This window comes from Salvelinus namaycush, chromosome 14, assembly GCF_016432855.1.
Source record: "Salvelinus namaycush isolate Seneca chromosome 14, SaNama_1.0, whole genome shotgun sequence".
NCBI classification, from domain to species: Eukaryota; Metazoa; Chordata; class Actinopteri; order Salmoniformes; family Salmonidae; genus Salvelinus; species Salvelinus namaycush.
The window spans coordinates 23,551,413-23,571,745 of NC_052320.1; the positions used below are offsets into that span (position 1 = coordinate 23,551,413).

General features: G+C 41.6%; 1 protein-coding gene across 1 annotated transcript; it reads left to right on the forward strand.

The window, feature by feature from the left end:
- Positions 1 to 2,916: 2,916 nt before the first annotated feature.
- otud3 (OTU deubiquitinase 3) lies at positions 2,917 to 10,757 on the forward strand. Its single transcript, XM_039007652.1, has 8 exons — positions 2,917 to 3,063; positions 5,824 to 6,130; positions 6,398 to 6,546; positions 6,711 to 6,823; positions 8,816 to 8,938; positions 9,053 to 9,182; positions 9,471 to 9,661; positions 10,033 to 10,757. The coding sequence occupies exons 2-8, from the start codon at positions 5,922 to 5,924 to the stop codon at positions 10,189 to 10,191; spliced, it is 1,074 nt and encodes a 357-aa protein (XP_038863580.1). The 5' UTR covers positions 2,917 to 3,063; positions 5,824 to 5,921; the 3' UTR covers positions 10,192 to 10,757.
- The last annotated feature ends 9,576 nt before the right edge of the window (positions 10,758 to 20,333 follow it).

Here is a 20,333-nt window from a genome sequence, read left to right on the forward strand (position 1 = left end):
ACGAGCCTGTTGAAACCCCCTCGGACGGTTACGTCGGCAGACCAGTCGTGATGGATCGGCGGGGCTTCGTGTCGGCAGCAAAGGGTCCAGGCCAATTGGCAAAAGAGGTATTGAAGCCCAGGAATTGTCTGATGGATTTCTTCGGCTAGCCGGGAGATGGGCCTAGCTCGAGGCTAGCTCCAGGCTAACTGGTGCTTTCTTCGAGACAGAGACGTTAGCCAGGAGTAACCTCTTGGATAGCAGCTAGCTAGCTGCGATGATCCGGAGTAAAGGTTCAGAGCTTGCGGTAGGAATCCAGAGATGTGGTAGAGAAAAAGCAGCCCGATATGCTCTGGGTTGATATCGCGCTGTGCAGACTGGCAGGAATTGACCGGGCTGAGGCTGGCAGATGTCTTAGTTAATTGTGATGACCGCTAGCAGTGGCTAACTGACTACTAGCTAGTAACAATGAACGGTATAGGCTACACTTAGTAAAAGGGGCATCATGTTAACCTTGTTGTTGATCCTTACCTTCTCATATAGGGCTACGGTAATGAGTAGAGCAGGTATAGTACATCCCTTTACACTTTAAACAAAGCAGATAGCTGCTTTATGTACAAGATGTCAATGCATAAACAAATACAAGAAAATACATTCCTAGCTTGTAAACCAGAACACATTGTTTTAGTTTCCAATGCCAATCTCTAATACAGCTGGGAAGGTATACACTGGACTGTGTTTTCTTGTTTTGTTATTTGGACCTTCTTCTTTCCTTCCAATGCCTGCTGATGCACTTTTTGGTCCTGAGGCTACATCTGTGACAATGTCTGATGGTATTCTACACAGCAAACACTCTCTGTCCTCCTCAACCCACTCCTCCTCCACAAGACTCTTTCCAACTGCAATCTGTCATAAGGAGAGGACTGGAAATGAGGGCCTGCATTGTGGGGCATCAAAATATAACACATTTTCACTTTATCCTGAGTCATACACTGTACCACACACATTTCTGACATTAACATAATTCAGAGCTTGTTCGTTTGATGACTGTTGATCGTCATGTACCAACCAAATTTTCATATCTCAGTTGGTAGATATGCAAAGTTGTTTTATAGCACAGAAAGCTTGATCTGAACTTAACCGCAACTTTAATAAGTAGGCCTAGCCTACACAATGACCAAAGATATGTAACTGTTGTAAAGATGATTGCCAAGGGATTGTCTTTCCCTGTTAAAGTGCCCCACTCTATCTCCAATTTCTTTACCTCAACATTAGCTAAACCATTCTTGCTTAGTGAAAATCAAGTAATTCATATTTATCAACACAGTTGAAGTAGGGGTTTTATTGTGAGCTGAACGTTTTACAAATAGGTCATTTTCAATAAAATGTCACAAAAAGGTGTAGAGCGTTCGATTTCTCTGTTGTAAAACAAGGAGACCCATAGCTCTGCTAAAACCATTGACAACTGCGTGCTGTTTTCAAGGGATTGTCAAATACATGTTAACTATTTGGTTGTAATATCATCACCTCCTGAAGAGCATAGTCAGACCTACACATTTCTGATTATTCCATGCAAAACAATTGCACACATTTAGCTCTATCATCAGTTATACAACATCAATTGATCATGTAATTTCAGACATGTAGGGTAGCCTCATGATATTTCTCAATATAGGCCACCATTAATTGGATATTTGAGTGATATTTAATACAAGTGATCTATACCTGCAAGTATGAGTGGTTTATCTTAATTTCCCATCTTTTGTGGGCTCTGCCTATCAAACAGCAGAAGGGCCATTTACCGTGGTACATAGCCACGGAAAGTAGGGGTGCTGAGGGTGCTGTAGCACCCCCTGAAAATCATAATTTAAAACATATATTAATATAAAGATATATATATATATTTTCACGAAAATAGTGCACTGGGCCTTTACTAGTATCAGCAGACCAATATAGATATCTGCAGGATTCAGTAGTTGGAATTGTACGAGTTGTGGCCCTGTCCCTTTCTCTGCTATTGTCATTCTAATAAAATCCAGAAAGAACAAAACCCAGTCCTCAAAGGTGCAAAGTGAAGGACAAAGACACAAAACATCCACATGAAATTAAATACTTTCTTGATCAAATAACATGGAAAATATTACTATAACATCCTTACAAACCACTTAATGTACGCTAAATGTACATTACTGTATTGTACATAGGCTGGTCAACTAGGTTTGGTACCTGTAGACTTGAGTACGTTGAGACATCAAGTGGATTGTGATGATATGTGGCTCAGTTGGTAGAACATGGTGCTTGCAACACTAGGGTTATGGGTTTGATTCCCATGGGAGACCAGTACTAAATGTATGCACTCACTACTGTAAATTGCTCTTGATAAGAGCACCTACTAACATGTAAAATAATTTAATAGACCATTTCAGTTAACACATAGAAATAAGTTTCAATTGCTAAATATTTAAAGGAAGTGGAAAACATATCAAGCAAATATTTTTATATTCCACAAGTATTATCAGATGAACTGTTTAGTACAAATAATTATCAGATTCAAATTACAAATGCTGGTAAATACTCAAATACATTTAGTAAAAACATTTTCACAAAAGTAGTGCACTGTTCCTTTATTGGTCTTGTTTTAACAGACCAATATAGACATCTTCAGCGCGGGCATTTTCTTTTCTGCATCATTGTGTTTACTCATCATGAAAAGCATGCAATTACTTGCAGTACAACTCTGATGATACAGCTAAATGTGCGCAATTGTTTTGCATTGAATAATCGGACATTTGTAGTTGCTGACTATATTAAAACCAAATAGTTATAACATGTATTTAACAATCCCTAGAAAACGGCAAGTAGTTTGTCAATGGTTTTAGTGGAGCTGGGGGTCTACTTGGAGCTGGGGTTTTAGTTTTATTGAAAACGACCTGTTGATATGATTTCATGCACTCACACTTCCGTACTCGGAGATGGTGGCGCTGAACAGCAATTGTAAACAAGCTCATGAGTCAGATCTTATTTAGGCAAAAATAACGTAGTATAGGACGTTTGTTGAGTATTATCGGGTGGTCTCTGTGGAATGTGAGTAACTTGTTACCTTCGTTATATTCTGATGGCTTGACATGTATTCACTTGTGTTTAACTCGAAATCAGCGAGAACGAGACTGGAGCTAGCCGGCTGGCTAACAAACCTAACCATTAGCATTAGCAGCTAACGTTTGCAAACTAGTTACCTAGCTAAATAGTCGGCTAACCTAGCTTTCTTGCAGTCATATCCAGCTGACATAACAGTTGCTCGCTAGCTAGCTAGTTGCTGATCAGCTAATGCAATTAGCTATAACTAGCTAAGGTAACGCCTCAACTGGCCAGTCCACTAACGTTAGGCTGAACACATGAAATGTTTAACAACGCATTTTTTCTGATAACTAGTTCATTACATCCGCCGTGCAGCCCAGTTTCACAATATCACCATATGTCCCAGCTGCTTGAAGTAATCACGAAAAAACAGGCCTTATTTTGGTGCATTTTTCACCCTCCCAGCTTCTATTAGTTCTATTGAACACCGTGGCACCAGTTCGCCTCCTGAACGTTCTATTCAATTCATTTGCTATGGCCTCGCGCTAGTGTTCCAGTTTAGCCAACGTTCTTCTGCCGTTTTTCAGCCTTGGGTGAATTTAGACTCGTTCTATTGTCCAGCCTACTGACGTAGCCGTAGGCTCGCTCTAGCTTGTCGAAATCAACCCGTCACAGAATTAGGCATTAGAATATAATATATACTAATATAATTAGTAGTTTAATAGGATCTCTATGCCCTGTCAGCTGTTGCTGTTATCCAGGATGCCAGGTCTACCAGCTAGCTAGCATGACAGGTCCTTGATCACGACTCTCAGTTCCATTACATGACACATACACTACATGACCAAAAGTATGTGGACACCTGCTCATCTCATTCCAAAATCATGGGCATTAATATGGAGTTGGTCTCCTTTTGATGCTGTAACAGCCTCCACTCTCCTGGGAAGGCTTTCAAATAGATTTGGAACATTGCTGAGGGGACTTGCTTCCATCAGCCACAAGAGCATTAGTGGGGTCAGGCACTGATGTTGGGCGATTAGGCCTGGCTCGCAGTTGGTGTTCCAATTCATCCCAAAGGTGTTCGATGGGGTTGAGGTCAGGGCTCTGTGCATGCCAGTCAAGTGTTTCCTCACTGATCTCGACAAACCTTTTCTGTATGGACCTCGCTTTGTGCACGGGGGCATTGTCATGCGGAAACAGGAAAGGGCCTTCCCCAAACTGTTGCCACAAAGTTGGAAGCACAGAATTGTCTAGAATGTCATTATATGCTGTTGCGTTAAGATTTCCCTTCACTGAAACTGAGGGGCCTAGCCCGAACCATGAAAAACAACCCCAGACCATTATTCCTCCTCCACCACCAAACTTTACAGTTGGCATAATGCCTTGGGCCAGATTCGTCCGTCAGACTGCCAGATGGTGAACCGTAATTCGTCACTCCAGAGAACGCGTTTCCACTGCTTCAGAGACCAATGTTGGCGAGATTTACACCACTCCAGCCGACGCTTGGCCTTACGCATGGTGATCTTAAGCTTGTGTGCAGCTGCTCGGCCACGGAAACCCATTTCATGAAGCTCCTGACGAACAGTTCTTGTGCTGACGTTGCTTACAGAGGCAGTTCTGTGAGCTTGTGTGGCTTACCACTTCGCAGCTGAGTCATTGTTGCTCCTAGATGTTTCCACTTCACAATAACAGCACTTACAGTTGACCGGGGCAGCTCTAGCAGGGGAGAAATTTGACGAACTGACTTGTTGGAAACGTGGCATCCTATGATGGTGCCACTTTGAAAGTCACTCAGCTCTTCAGTAAGGCCATTCTACTGCCAATGTTTGTCTATGGAGATTGCATGGCGGTGTGCTCGATTTTATTCACCTGTCAGTAACAGGTGCGTCTGAAATAGTAGAACACAGTAATTTGAAGGGGAGTCCACAAACTTTTGTATATATAGTGTAAGTCATTGGATGAAGGCGTCTTCTCTACGGAGTAGTTTTGTTAACCGCCCAACGCATCGTTTGCGGTACGGTTTTTGAAGCATAAGGATCTTATCTTTCATATCAGCGAGAAATAATAATACAAGGAAAGGTTAAATAGATACACCTTTTTATCGGGCTTAGGGTTAACTCAGTGTTCCAACATGACCATATCGCCATGTTACAGTGCTTGTTTACGGAAAACAGACGTGCTAATTAGCTATCTAACTTAGTGTGCTAAAAACACCTGTTTCTAAGCATAACTCGGGAAGTTTATCCGAAGTGTAGTTTTGTGGATTGAGGCACCCATAGATGTTTGGATCTGTGCAAAACTGCTACAGTAAGTATATATACTTTAATTTGAAGGATTATTTCTCGCATATGAAAGATGAGGGCCATATGTTTCGAAAGCTATATCACAAGCGATGATTATTGACGTTTCTGAACAATAAAAAACAGCGTTGGGATTGTAGTTCACATGAGCCAGTCGTGGGCGAAGCAGAAGGCTGAAAACAGGAGAAGGCTGAAAACAGTAGGGAGAAGGCAGAATGCTGCCTACAGTTTGAGAGCTAGACAGCTACATCATAATTAGCTAACCCATTTGGAATTGCAATTTCCTGCTGTGCCACATATCAACTGACTGAAACTAGCTAATATGAACCATCTTTTTGTAGCTGGCTACTGTCCCTGTTAGTGTATGTGAAATGTGGAAGTAACTGAGTTGTTACACGTTGTAGCTCATTTTCTAAGTTGCATTCAAACTCTCATCTCTTCTTTCCCTCCTCTTTCTGAAACACAGGATTCCACCTGTGTGAAAGTAACCCAACTGCATGTGCCAGTGAGTGACTGAGAGATCTACTGCATCTGTAAAGATCTGTGTCTGTAGGCCCGGCAGCCATGTCTCGGAAGCAGACAGGAAAGCCAGTGCGTGGCGGAAATAGGAAGTGTGACGCGGAGCGGAAGCGGGATGAGCGGTCTGCGCGCAGGGCAATCGCAAAAGACCGTAAGAACCGGCCCCAGGACAGGGATGATGGAGAGGAGTTCGTCAGCTTCTCCAACCAGCTCCATGCGCTGGGACTCAAACTGAGAGAGGTGCCTGGAGATGGGTAAGATTCAGAGAGAGAAGGACCACGTTCCAGGCTGACTACATTGCAGACACTTGCCAGACCTCACAACGCAATAGGTATTTAACATATCAGCTAACCACATATCATATGATATAGCATTCTGATGCCAGGCTGTAATTGATGGCGTGGCATGTAATCATTGGTTGATGCAATGCGAAGTCTGCAATGTAGTCAGCCTGGAATGCCACCAAAGTGCTGTTATAAATGTCTGTTATAACGTTGACTAATACTGTGTCCGTCCTGTAGTAATTGCCTGTTCCGGGCTCTGGGTGACCAGTTGGAGGGACACTCTCGGGGACACCTGCGCCTGCGCCAGGAGACTGTGCAGTACATGATGTCACACCGGCAGGACTTTGAGCCCTTTGTGGAGGATGATGTGCCCTTCGCACAGCATTGTAAGGAAACGGCCCAATATGATAGAAACCAAATACTATTTGCATGTGAAAATGTTGTTGGCTGCCCAAGTTTCTGATAGCATGCAAGTCATCCTAAATATTGTCTTTTAAAGGTCTTGTCACTAATGTTTCTCTCTGTTGTTATGTTGTTCTCTTCCTCTCAGTGTCAAACCTCTCCCAGCCTGGCACTTTTGCTGGTAATGATGCCATCGTGGCGTTCGCCCGCAGCCAACAGCTTAAAGTGGTCATTCATCAGCTCAACACCCCACTGTGGGAGGTAGTAACCTCAATGACACCCTATTGTCCATATACACTGCTCAAAAAAATAAAGGGAACACTAAAATAACACATCCTAGATCTGAATGAATGACATTTTCTTATTAAATACTTTTTTCTTTACATAGTTGAATGTGCTGACAACAAAATCACACAAAAATGATCAATGGAAATGAAATTTATCAACCCATGGAGGTCTGGATTTGGAGTCACACTCAAAATTAAAGTGGAAAACCACACTACAGGCTGATCCAACATTGATGTAATGTCCTTAAAACAAGTCAAAATGAGGTTCAGTAGTGTGTGTGGCCTCCACGTGCCTGTATGACCTCCCTACAACGCCTGGGCATGCTCCTGATGAGGTGGCGGATGGTCTCCTGAGGGATCTCCTCAGAGACCTGGACTAAAGCATCCGCCAACTCCTGGACAGTCTGTGGTGCAACGTGGCGTTGGTGGATGGAGCGAGACATGATGTCCCAGATGTGCTCAATTGGATTCAGGTCTGGGGAACGGGCGGGCCAGTCCATAGCATCAATGCCTTCCTCTTGCAGGAACTGCTGACACACTCCAGCCACATGAGGTCTTGCATTAGGAGGAACCCAGGGCCAACCGCATCAGCATATGGTCTCACAAGGGGTCTGAGGATCTCATCTCGGTACCTAATGGCAGTCAGGCTACCTCTGGCGAGCACATGGAGGGCTGTGCGGCCCCCCAAAGAAATGCCACCCCACACCATGACTGACCCACCGCCAAACCGGTCATGCTGGAGGATGTTGCAGGCAGCAGAACGTTCTCCACGGCGTCTCCAGACTCTGTCACGTCTGTCACATGTGCTCATGTGCTCAGTGTGAACCTGCTTTCATCTGTGAAGAGCACAGGGCGCCAGTGGCGAATTTGCCAATCTTGGTGTTCTCTGGCAAATGCCAAACGTCCTGCACGGTGTTGGGCTGTAAGCACAACCCCCACCTGTGGACTTCGGGCCCTCATACCACCCTCATTTAGTCTGTTTCTGACCGTTTGAGCAGACACATGCCCATTTGTGGCCTGCTGGAGGTCATTTTGCAGGGCTCTGGCAGTGCTCCTCCTTGCACAAAGGCGGAGGTAGCGGTCCTGCTGCTGGGTTGTTGCCCTCCTATGGCCTCCTCCACGTCTCCTGATGTACTGGCCTGTCTCCTGGTAGCGCCTCCATGCTCTGGACACTACGCTGACAGACACAGCAAACCTTCTTGCCACAGCTCGCATTGATGTGCCATCCTGGATGAGCTGCACTACCTGAGCCACTTGTGTGGGTTGTAGACTCCGTCTCATGCTACCACTAGAGTGAAAGCACCGCCAGCATTCAAAAGTGACCAAAACATCAGCCAGGAAGCATAGGAACTGAGAAGTGGTCTGTGGTCACCACCTGCAGAACCACTCCTTTATTGGAGGTGTCTTGCTAATTGCCTATAATTTCCACCTTTTGTCTATTCCATTTGCACAACAGCATGTGAAATCTATTGTCAATCAGTGTTGCTTCCTAAGTGGACAGTTTGATTTCACAGAAGTGTGATTGACTTGGAGTTACATTGTGTTGTTTAAGTGTTCCCTTTATTTTTTTGAGCAGTGTAGTTTACTACTTTTGGCTAGAGATATTAAGCTGTATAAAGGGTATAGCAATGCACAATTGGGTAAACACTTTATTTTACTATTTGTTTGTTTGTTTTTAAAGGAGATCCCAATCTCATTAAGTTGGCCTATTTTATAGCTTATTATAATTTTTTTCTGAAAACAATAGGAAAGTAGATAAGGGCGTAGTACAAAATAGAAGGGTATATATGAAAAAGTCAGCGAGGAGAGGCATGAATCCCCTGTTGCAAGGTGGTATATGTGATCCTACCACTAGACCACATTCTGGCACACTACTGTTTTTTAAACTGAAGTCCTCTTCTAATGAAACAGAATGTACGAAATACCCCTATTGATAGTTCCTACTCATTATGTTTCCTCAATTCAGATAAATGGCTCTGAGAAGCTGGTTGGCCGAGAGCTACATATTGCCTATCGCTATGGAGACCATTACGACAGTGTAAGACCATTCGGTGACAACTCTGAGAGCCCTGCTCAGCTGCGTATAGAGGTACGAAAACGACCCTTTCAGCTAAAAACACACTACCAAATATTTTGACCTTTGGATTAGTCCTACTCTCACAATATCCTTTATCCCCCCCCCACCCCACTCTTGTCCCTCCAGAATCTACATAATTCGAGTGGGCAGCGTGAGTTTGGTGACAGCCAGACAGACAGACCGCAAGCCCCCTCGCCCACCTCCTCAGAGGAGAACAATGTGATCCTAAATTCCCTGAAGAACATGGGCCCGAACTGTGAGTGTCTTCTCCCCCAGTGCATTCTGATTATCAGTGTCTACTAGCTGTTTGGCTCCTTTTCTAACCCCAACTCCTATCAAACTTTAATTTGTCTGCAGTCTTAGCCTACCTCTTATAATAAACATTGCTAATAAATACAACTGATGTTTATTGGCTGTTTTGGGGATTTCCATCTTTTAGAGGGAGCTACCAACCAAAAACCCTTTGATAATGATCAACAGGAGCATCTGATGTGATATATTCACTGCAACTGACCCCATGTGTTTTGTGTGCCATGTCTCTCAGGTGAAGAGGAGAATCTGTTCCTGCTGAGTGTCGCCACAATCAACGCTGAGTGGCTGTTGGATTCTGAGCTATCAGCCCAAGTGTGTCACGGCCAGTGTGCCTCGGGATCATGCTCTGCGTGTAGAGAGGCAGCGACAGAATGCAGTGATCACAAACTTCCACCTGATGGAGGCAACCTACACAAATCCAAGGTAAGATGCTCAAATTCTAATTCTTGAAAAATATATATTCCTTGGGAATTTAACACATTCTATTCAGACAGTAAGCAAATGAGATGGGGAGACAGGCAAGTTGGAGAAACAGTGGGAAAGGTGAACACATGGATTGAACCTTGGTCTCATGTGGGGAGTTGTAATAGTATATGTGACGTGCCGGAGAGTGTTATCGCTATACGGCGGCTCTGCGCTCAAATCCCAATTCTGTATCAGTATTCTGAGTCTGTGCGACTATTTCAATTCAAGTTCCAGATTAAATAGAACTGCATTTCTCAATTTAATTCAGAACGGACATGAAGTCCCCCCCTTTTCATCTTGATCCCCTGATTTTTCAACCCCTCTCTCAGGCTTCAAACAAGCAGAGGAAAGAGCAGCAGCACTTGGTGAAGAAAAAGCGACAAGAGGAAAGACATCGACAGAAGGTTCTTCAGAGCAAAGGAACACCTGACCAGAACCTCTCGGAGCCGGTCACTCTAGTGCCAGCTCTAAATACACTTAGTATATAGACAGAGCATGGCCAAATAAAGCAGCGGTTGACAATGTTTTGCACACAGAATCAATCTCAATCACATTGGATGACTTTCATATACCCTTTAGTTTCTTTGCAAATGTATAGTGCCTGCGATAGGGTGTGTGTGAATGTGTTCAGGGTTGTGGTTGACTATGAGGATGTTGGTTGGTGACCCAGGATGGTGTACATAGTTTCCTCTGTAGAGTCAATACAGTGTGTCTCTTTCTATGCTGGAGAATGAGGGATGATGTTGACATTGACCATTCAGTACATCTTGGCATCTGAGTTCGTTTTGTGTTGAATTTCTCTGATTACAGCCAAAGAAGAAAGGAAAGGGAAGAGAGAGACATCATTGTAAACAGAATGAAATGTTTTGTGAACAATACTGAAATTGTTTAGGGGACTTGTAATGAATTTATATTTTATCTGGTTAATGGCAGTTCCAGTATTATTGATCAGGTTTAAAGAAATGTTAATTTGGGAGATTTGCTTATGAATGATTGTGAAGCACTCTGTCTGGTATGACATGTAATGTGGCAATAAATGAACATCTTTACAGTATTTGATTTCATTAATATTTTGTGAAATATCTCATCTTAAATGTATATTTTTTTACTTTTTGATTAAGTACAGTATGTCAATGACTGAATCAATAGATATCTTCAATAGCTGATACAAGATAGCATATTACATTCTGGTAGGCTGCAGTGTTATTTTCTGTGATAATTTGGGCAATATTTTGGCCAATGATCTACTCAAATTACAAGTATGTTTTATAAAACTGATTGATTATTTTACCATGGATAATGTAGATTTGAGCGGTATCAATGTTCAGGATGTTGACTGACTCCTCACCTTTACTGTGTCACAATAAGGGTGCATATATGACATCAGTGGTCCAGGCTGCAAGCATAGAACACAGTTTCACTCATAAAATCATTATTATGACTCAAGGTTAATACACTCCAATGATGTTCTGAATCTGCAAGGTGGTGAGTACCTCATGAGAACTGTATTGATTTTAATTTGTAGCATTGGTGATGTGGTTCTGAGAGCAACATGTGTGAGAAGCATAATGGTATTAAACAATTTAGGTTCAGGTGAATATAGGAAGCTAGAGGTCAAGCAGCATTTTTTAAAGCTATAGGAATACTGGATTTTGATTGTCATGTTTGACATAAATCATATTCTCTTTGTATTTGTATTGATTATGGTTCCCCATTAGCTGCTGCCAAGGCAGCAAGGTTATGTGTGCCTGCATGTGTCTGTGCCTATGTTTGTGTTGCTTCACAGTCCTCACTCTTCCATAAGGTGTATATTTATCTGTTTTTAAAATCTGATTGTACTGCTTGCATCAGTTACCTGATGTGGAATAGAGTTCCATGTAGTCATTGCTCTATGTAGTACTGTGCACCTGCCATAGTCTGTTCTGGACTTGGGGACTGTGAAGAGGCCTCCGATGGCATGTCTTGTGGGGTATGCATGGGTGTCTGAGCTGTGTGCTAGTCGCTTAAACAGACAGCTTGGTGCTTTCAACATGTCAATACCTCTCACAAATACAAGTAGTGATGAAGTCAATCTCTCCTCTACTTTGAGCCAGGAGAGATTGACATGCATATTATTAATGTTTGCTCTCTGTGTACCTCCAAGTGCCAGCCATGCTGCCCTGTTCGGAGCCAATTGCAATGTTCTTAAGTCCCTCTTTATGGCACCTGACCACACAACTGAACAGTAGTCCAGGTGCGACAAAATTAGAGCCTGTAGGACCTGCCTTGTTGATAGTGCTGTTAAGAAGGTAGAGGAGTGCTTTATTAAGGACATACTTCTCCCAATCTTAGCTACTTATGTGTCAATATCTTTTGACCATGAAAGTTTACAATCCAGGGTTACTCCAAGCAGTTTAGTCACCTCAACTTGCTCAATTGCCACATTATTAACTACAAGATTTAGTTGAGATGTAGGGTTTAGTGAATGATTTGTCCCAAATACAATGCTTTTAGTTTTTGAAATATTTAGGACTAACTTATTCCTTGCCACCCATTCTGAAACTAACTGCAGCTCTTTGTTAAGTGTTATATTAATTTCAGTTGCTGTAGTAGCTGACGTGTATTGTGTTGAGTCATCCGCATACATAGACACACTGGCTTTACTAGAATTCCTGATTCTACCTGGATTATATTGTAGAGGCCTCGATTAAAGAACACCCTCTGTGTTCTGTTAGACAGGTAACTCTTTATCCACAATATAGCAGGGGGTGTAAAGCCATAACACATATTTTTCCAGCAGCAGACTATGATCGATAATGTCAAAAGCAGCACTGAACAAAACAAGTTTCTAATAGTTTGTCAGTCTTTAATGGACTATATTTCAACAACAGCACCATTTACAAATTCCACACAACATTGTGCCCCCCCCCCCCCCATTTTATATGTTTTATTTGGGCATTTTTGAGTAATTGACTCTTAAAAGCTATAGTCTAGGTATCGTATTTTAAATTTAATCAAATATCGAAACAAAATGGCACTGCACACTGTTAAACCTCATTTTCCACTTATTTTTAGTGTTGAAGCATCATCCAAACAGTTGTTTTGGTCAGAGTTCCATTCCTGAAATTTGTTTGGCTGGCTTAATTGCTTGCATGAGCCATTTAGTGGTAGTGGCCTGACTATGTGCTTTAAAACGTCCCCACAAGAAACTCTACAGCCATCTCATGTCTTTGTGGGCTATACACCAGGGCCGGTGTTCCCTCTTTGACCGAGACGCTCACCAACAGAAAGATTGATTACGCCTTGATCACGCCAACAGTGTTATTGCGCAAAATGATATGCAGCAATCATCTGGATATGTGTGCAACAGAAATTCAATATTCCTCAGTATTTAAAAAATATTTCCAACATACCCAGACTTGATAATCACCGAGCCTTGGTGTGAAAGGGCAAATATAATGATCTGATGATCCTATATATCCAGTACAGCTGTCTGTACCAAACTCACTGGCACGGGAAACTGTGAGGGTCCGGAATAGGCTATTTAATACAATGTTTCAAGTTCGCTAGCGACAGCTTCTGGCTGGACCCAGTTGATGATTTGATACAATTTTGGACTTCACTAGCGATAGCTCAAGTCAAGACAGAAAGAAAGAAAGGGAGGCAGACAGGCGGAGTAGAGAGATAAATGTGATTGAAAGAACAGGAATTTTTATTTGTGGGCTATAGGCCGATTTATTTTACTTAGTTAACGATGGAAGTCATAGGCCTACTGCTGCATTGGTCTATATGCTATCTCTGAGTTCTATGTGCTCATTTTGTTAGCTGCCAATGGATCACAGGTCAAGGGCAGGCAGAGGTCAGTAATCCAGAGCAGAGTCCGAATGGTACAGAACGGCAAGCAGGCTCAGGGTCAGGGCAGGCAGGCGTCAGTAATCCAGGGTGGTGTGACAAGGTACAAAATGGCAGACAGGCTCAGGCAGAATGGTCAAAACCAGGAAAACAGGAACTAGAGCAAGACAGGAGCACAGGAACAATGCTGGTAGGCTTGACGAAACAAAACGAACTGGCAACAGACAGAGAACACATGTATAAATACACTGGGGATAATGGGGAAGATGGTTGACACCTGGATGGGGGTGGAGACAAGCACAAAGACAAGTGAAACAGATCAGGGTGTGACACGCACCTGCTTCTCTGAACCACTTGATTTTCAAGAATGTATAAAGACTGAACACATAATGACGCCAATATGTATTACACAACATGTCTACGGCTATAACCATGTAAATACAAGGTGTATAAGTGCCTTTGACTATGTGAACAACATAAAGTTACTTATTCTTTAACATTGTTCCCAAATAATTTTATGACACATAAGCATGTTCCCAAATAAAGATAACACTGTGCAAGTAGTGTGTTGTAGACAATTAATTTGTAATTAAGGTTATAAAAGTAAACACACATACAGTACAACTAATAAAAAAATACACTTTTGCATAAGTAAATGAACATATAAACATGTTCTACACTACTACTTTAGCAATCCAACAACCTATGGGCTCCGGGGTGGCGCAGTGGTCTAAGGCACTGCATCTCAGTGCAAGAGGTGCCACTACAGTCCCTGGTTTGAATCCAGGCTGTATCACATCCAGCCATGATTGGGAGTCCCATAAGGCAGCGCACAGTTGGCCCAGCGTTGTCTGGGTTTGGCTGGGGTAGGTCGTCATTGTAAATAATAATTTGTTCTTAACTGACTTTCCTAGTTAAATAAAGGTTACATGTAGCTTCTTTGTCATCTAGGCTTTCTGTAATCTTATCCCGGTCCAAGCTAGTGACATCTAGGCCAACTAGAACAATGAGACAGATATTTCACTGGATGTATAAATGTGAAGTATCCAGTTGACATTTCCACTCACTACCAAATATGGTGATGAAAGGAAGCCCAGTGGGAAAAGATGGATTTTGGCCGACATTCTGCAAATTTTCTCATCAATGAAATATTTGATCTCCATACGGTTTTCTGTTTCCAAAACTATAATCTGTAACAACAGAGTGGACTGGGTTTTGTAGACTTTAACCTTTGCCAAAGTTTTAAAAAATGGCATTGTTTAGAAGGAGTGCAAATTTAGTTATTGCACAAGCGCACTTCACAGAGTAGGCTTTTCCTAACGGAAATATGCAAATAAATGCTAGAACGCGCCAATAGGATCTCACTAACTCATGCTTGACTCTGCCCACGTCCTTGCTTGTTCTGCCCACTATTATTAATTTGCTCCCATTGGAAACGACAGACTCTGGTCTATCTTGGGTTAGTTATAAAAATCTTTGCATGCAACGAACTTAGCTAGTAGCTAGTCCATTTTCTTTAAAAGAACAATTGCGAATGTTTGCAGAAAAAAACAATATCACATTTTTCTACAGCCCCCCCGAAAACGTAATCGTCTTTTGAATTTTATGTGGAGATTTTTTGAAGCATGTTTTTGGGTGAGTCTGGCCACTACCACTATATGGCTAATGCAAGCAACTAAGCCTGCCAAAGAAATATCAGGAATGGAACTCTGACCAAAAAAACTGTCTGGATGATGCTTCAACACTAAAAGTAAGTTGGCTGGATGTCCTTTGGGTGGTGGACCATTCTTGATACACATGGGAAACTGTTGAGCGTGAAAAACCCAGCAGCGTCGCAGTTCTTGACATACTCAAACCAGTGCGCCTGGCACCGACTACCATACTGTGTCCAAAAGCACTTAAATATTTTGGCTTGCCGATGGCACACATACACAATCCATGTCTCAATTCTCTCAAGTGGGAGTTTGTACTTCAAAATCGTTTTGTTGGAGTAACTTAAAAAGTTGGGATGAGACAGATTACAGTTTTTTGTTGAGCAAAACTAGTTGCATCCAGGGAACCTTTTTAAAAAACGGTGACATAAACTGGTTTCTGTGAGAATTACAGGAGTGGGGCTTTTAAACCCAAGCCACCCTACATTAGGAGGTTGGAGTAAGTTCTCTCAGTTACAAAGGCCCAACTGATTCAATAATTTACCTATTAAAATCCAGGCATGAAAATCACACAGTGAATTGTTAATTTTAAGAAAAAACTGTTTCTGTTTTTTAGTAGAAACATCACCATGTGAAGATATTTGTAAGTATATATGTACAGTATATATTATAGGTACATATTTGTATTAGTTGTATTAGTAACTGTAGCAGTAGTTTTTATTAGCTGTAGGCCTATTAGTAGTTGTACAAAAATTACTTTATTATGCTCTTAATGTATGCTTTTTTATTATTATAATTTAATTGTTACTATTATAAGATAGTAGTTGCCATTATTCTTGTTACTGAGTATTATTTTATTTTTACACTCTTGAAAATGAAATGGTGCATCTCAAGAGATTTTATCCTGAAAAATGTCAAATAAATAACATAAATAAATATTATTAAAGAATTTTAATAGATATAATTGATTTATTTCACAATTAAATGTGTTCTATATAATGAACCAAAGGCAGTTTAGTCAGTTTCTCATTAATGATCATGACTGACCTTTTTAAAAAGGCAGCTAAAGTGGCTTGCGAAAGTATTCACCCCCCTTGGCATTTTCCCTATTTTGTTGCCTTACAACCTGGAATTTAAAAAAAATAAAAATAAATTGCGCATGCATAACTATTCACCCCCCCAAAGTCAATACTTTGTAGAGCCACCTTTTGCAGCAATTACAGCTGCAAGTCTCTTGGGGTATGTCTCTATAAGCTTGGCACATCTAGCCACTGGGATTTTTGCCCATTCTTCTAGGCAAAACTGCTCCAGCTCCTTCAAGTTGGATGGGTTCCCCTGGTGTACAGCAATCTTTAAGTCATACCACAGATTCTCAATTGGATTGAGGTCTGGGCTTTGACTAGGCCATTCCAAGACATTTAAATGTTCCCCCTTAAACCACTCGAGTGTTGCTTTAGCAGTATGCTTCGGGTCATTGTCCTGCTGGAAGGTGAACCTCTGTCCCGGTCTCAAATCTCTGGGAGACTGGAACAGGTTTCCCTCAAGAATTTCCCTGTATTTAGCGCCATCCATCATTCCTTCAATTCTGACCAGTTTCCCAGTCCCTGCCGATGAAAACCATCCGCACAGCATCATACTGCCACCACCATGCTTCACTGTGGGGATGGTGTTCTCGGGGTGATGAGAGGTGTTGGGTTTGCTCCAGACATAGTGTTTTCCTTGATGGCCAAAAAGCTCAATTTTAGTTTCATCTGACCAGATTTTTCTGGCCCCTCTTCTGTAAAGCCCAGCTGTGGAGTGTACAGTTTAAAGTGGTCCTATGGACAGATACTCCAATCTCCGCTGTGGAGCTTTGCAGCTCCTTCAGGGTTATCTTTGGTCTCTTTGTTGCCTCTGATTAATGCCCTCCTTGCCTGGTCTGTGAGCTTTGGTGGGCGGCCTCTCTTGGCAGGTTTGTTGTGGTGCCATATTCTTTCCATTTTTTAATGATGGATTAACAGGTCCCTGACCTGTTTGGAGAGCTCCTTGGTCTTCATAGTGCCACATGCTTAGTGGTGTTGTAGACTCTGGGGCCTTTCAGAACAGATGTATATATACTGAGATCATGTAACAGATCATGTGACACTTAGATTGCACACAGGTGGACTTTATTTAACTAATTATGTGACTTCTGAAGGTAATTGGTTGCACCAGATCTTATTTAGCGGCTTTATAGCGAAGGGGGTGAATACATATGCATGCACCACTTTTCCATTTAAATTTTTTGTTTTGTTTTTGAAATAAGTAATTTTTTTCATTTCACTTCACCAATTTGGACTATTTAGTGTGTGTCCATTACATGGAATCCAAATAAACATCAATTTAAATTACAGGTTGTAATGCAACAAAATAGGAAAAACACCAAGTGGGGTGAATAGTTTTGCAAGGGACTGTACCTTGAAACCAGACTGAAGGGGGTGGACCTGTGATTTTGGCAGATGTCCTGTTGTTGCCCATGGTAACCCATTGCATCACAATGATGGTGATGTCTTAAAGGATATGTGATGTCTGAATCCTACGAGTGTATTTCCCATGGTAACCCATTGCATCTTAATGAAGATGATGATGATGATGATAATAATAATAAGAGAGCTTTCAAAATTAAAAATCTCAAAGCGCTTCATTAGGAAAAAACAAACAAGCAATATATCATGACAGGTCAGGTCAACCAATTAGAGGCCAAGTCTTTGAATGCTGCATCCTCTGCAGATGGAAAGGGTCGGATCATGGCTTGAGCGGAGGGAGCTAGTCAGAGGATGGTAAATGATGGTGATGGAGTCTGCTGGTGATCTTGTAAAGAGTCATATAGTCACTGGACTTCTCCTCTTCCACTCTGTGAAGCACCCACTTGGGTGATGCCTTGGCAGCTCTGGGTCCTCTCTACGAGCCCTCTGCCTCAGCACTGCATTCTTCCATATCCCATTCCTCTCACACTTCAAGCAACTCCTTACATCATATTCTCAAAAGATCAGGAACTGTCAGCCAGCTCAAATAAAAAAGCTGGAACTGTGTCCAGATGCATTTTTCAAACAAAAACATTAGCGAGCTAGCTAGCTAGCCAAGCCCAAAAAAGTTGACCTTTCACTCAATTTGCAAATTCGTGGAGCAAAACCACCAGAAAAAAACAAAAATGTTAATAACAAAAACAAGAACAAAAAAACAACAACTTTGAAATAACTAAATATGTAGAAATTTACAGGAGCTGTCTAGGCTGCTACCAGGGCGCCATGGCAACTATCAACCTCAAGACAGAGGTCTGATATAGTGTCATGAATTGTTTTTATGGATCAGCATTATGTCATATACAGTCAGGTCCATAATTATTGGCACCCTTGATAAAGATGAGCAAAAATGACTATAAAACAAATAATACAAATACTGAGCTAAATAGCAAAATAGCCCCATAACATCAAAGATCCACCACCATATTTTACCGTAAGTATGAGGTCCTTTTCTGCCAAACCCCCCACTGGTGTGCGTGGTGCCGCCAAAGACCTCTATTTTCATGTAATCCGACCATAGCACCGCCTGGAGTTTGGTAAACGGCATTGGCACTTGAATCGGAACCGGTGCTCTTTGGCCAAGGCACACCAGTGGGGGGTTTGGCGTTGAAAAACAGAAGCACAGAGTGTAAATGAACCCCTTAAACGAGTGTCCGATCACAATGTCTGCTCTATATTTGGACTTTTATTTTCTTGTATGAGCTTTCTATTCTCACTGTACATTTGACAGTTTAGTGTGACTTTTATTTTGAAAGCAGGTTTTTTGCCTTCTCTGTTTTACGCACCTAGGGTATATGGGAAATGGGCGCGAGAGGGGAAAATGACATACCCAAATCTAACTGCCCGTAGCTCAGGCCCTGAAGCAAGGATATGCATATTCTTGGTACCATTTGAAAGAAAACACTTTGAAGTTTGTGGAAATGTGAATTGAATGTAGGAGAATATAACACAATAGATCTAGTAGAAGACAATACAAAGAAGAAAAAAAAACGTTTTTTTCTACCACCATCTTTGAAATGCAAGAGAAAGCCATCACTCTGGTGGTGGTGTCCACAAGATGGCAGCAGTGTATGTGCAAAGTTTCAGATGGATAACTTGAAGTATGAGCGAGCTACAGGACATTTAGTGTGAAGTCACCCAGGTACATATGGGCAAATCGTGAAAGAGACATTTGCATTCATATTACATTTTTTTCTGCAAGAATATCCTCAAATCTGTATACTTGGACTTTGATTTAGCTTTTCCAGTATTAGTAGCCATATTATAAGTTCAACATTTGCAAAACAACCAGTTTTCATAACTTCATAACTCTGAATACTCTTAGAATTTTTGTCCAAAAGGAAAATGCATGATGTCGCAAAAGGTTAGCACCTACATTTTGCAACAGACACAGGGTTTCCCGGATACTCCCGTAAAGCCCAACTCATTGGCTATCTAGCTAGCTTTGTTTGACCCCGATTGGTGCTTATTTGACAAAGATACAGTCGTTCAAGTGAAGACCGCCCGCGTCATCGGCGTGCCATAAAGGCGTCGCTCTCTGACCAAATATGGTGTCCTATAGGATATACTACACACCTAATGATATAGTGAAGTCTGGTTACGTTCTAGGATCTCTGAGGAATACATACGAAAGTGATTTGACTCGTTGAAACAACGTTTAGGGTGAGATTTTCACAGATTTCTTTCTTTGCAAATTGAATGAGTGGAAATACAAAATCGATCGTGCATGCTATTTGGACCTTTTTAGGATATAAAACGGATTTTATCTAACAAAACGACACTTCATGTTATCTCTGTGTCACGGTGTTAGTGGAATTAAATAATTCCTACAATATACTCATGAATTAAATTCAATCTGTCTATTTATAAGAATTTGTAAGATACTTATTAACATAAAATAGACAGGATACAGTCTTATTAAAATTAGATAATAGTGTTTATTCTCGGAGCACGCTGCCATTTGATCATAAACACAGGTTTATATACAAGATATGACGTCATAGGTTACAGAATTAAGTCTCATTGTCCTGACAAATAGAAAACAGGTTCAAAAGTTCATTCCAACTTCACAGGGCACTCATATGACACACCATATAATCATTTATC

Excerpts from the sequence above, each read along its gene's own strand:
- otud3 (XM_039007652.1), top strand. The coding sequence starts at position 5,922 with ATGTCTCGGAAGCAGACAGGAAAGCCAGTGCGTGGCGGAAATAGGAAG. Across the intron at positions 6,131-6,397 it reads AGAGAGGTGCCTGGAGATGG|TAATTGCCTGTTCCGGGCTC; the intron begins GTAAGATTCAGA and ends TCCGTCCTGTAG. Across the intron at positions 8,939-9,052 it reads CTGCTCAGCTGCGTATAGAG|AATCTACATAATTCGAGTGG; the intron begins GTACGAAAACGA and ends TTGTCCCTCCAG.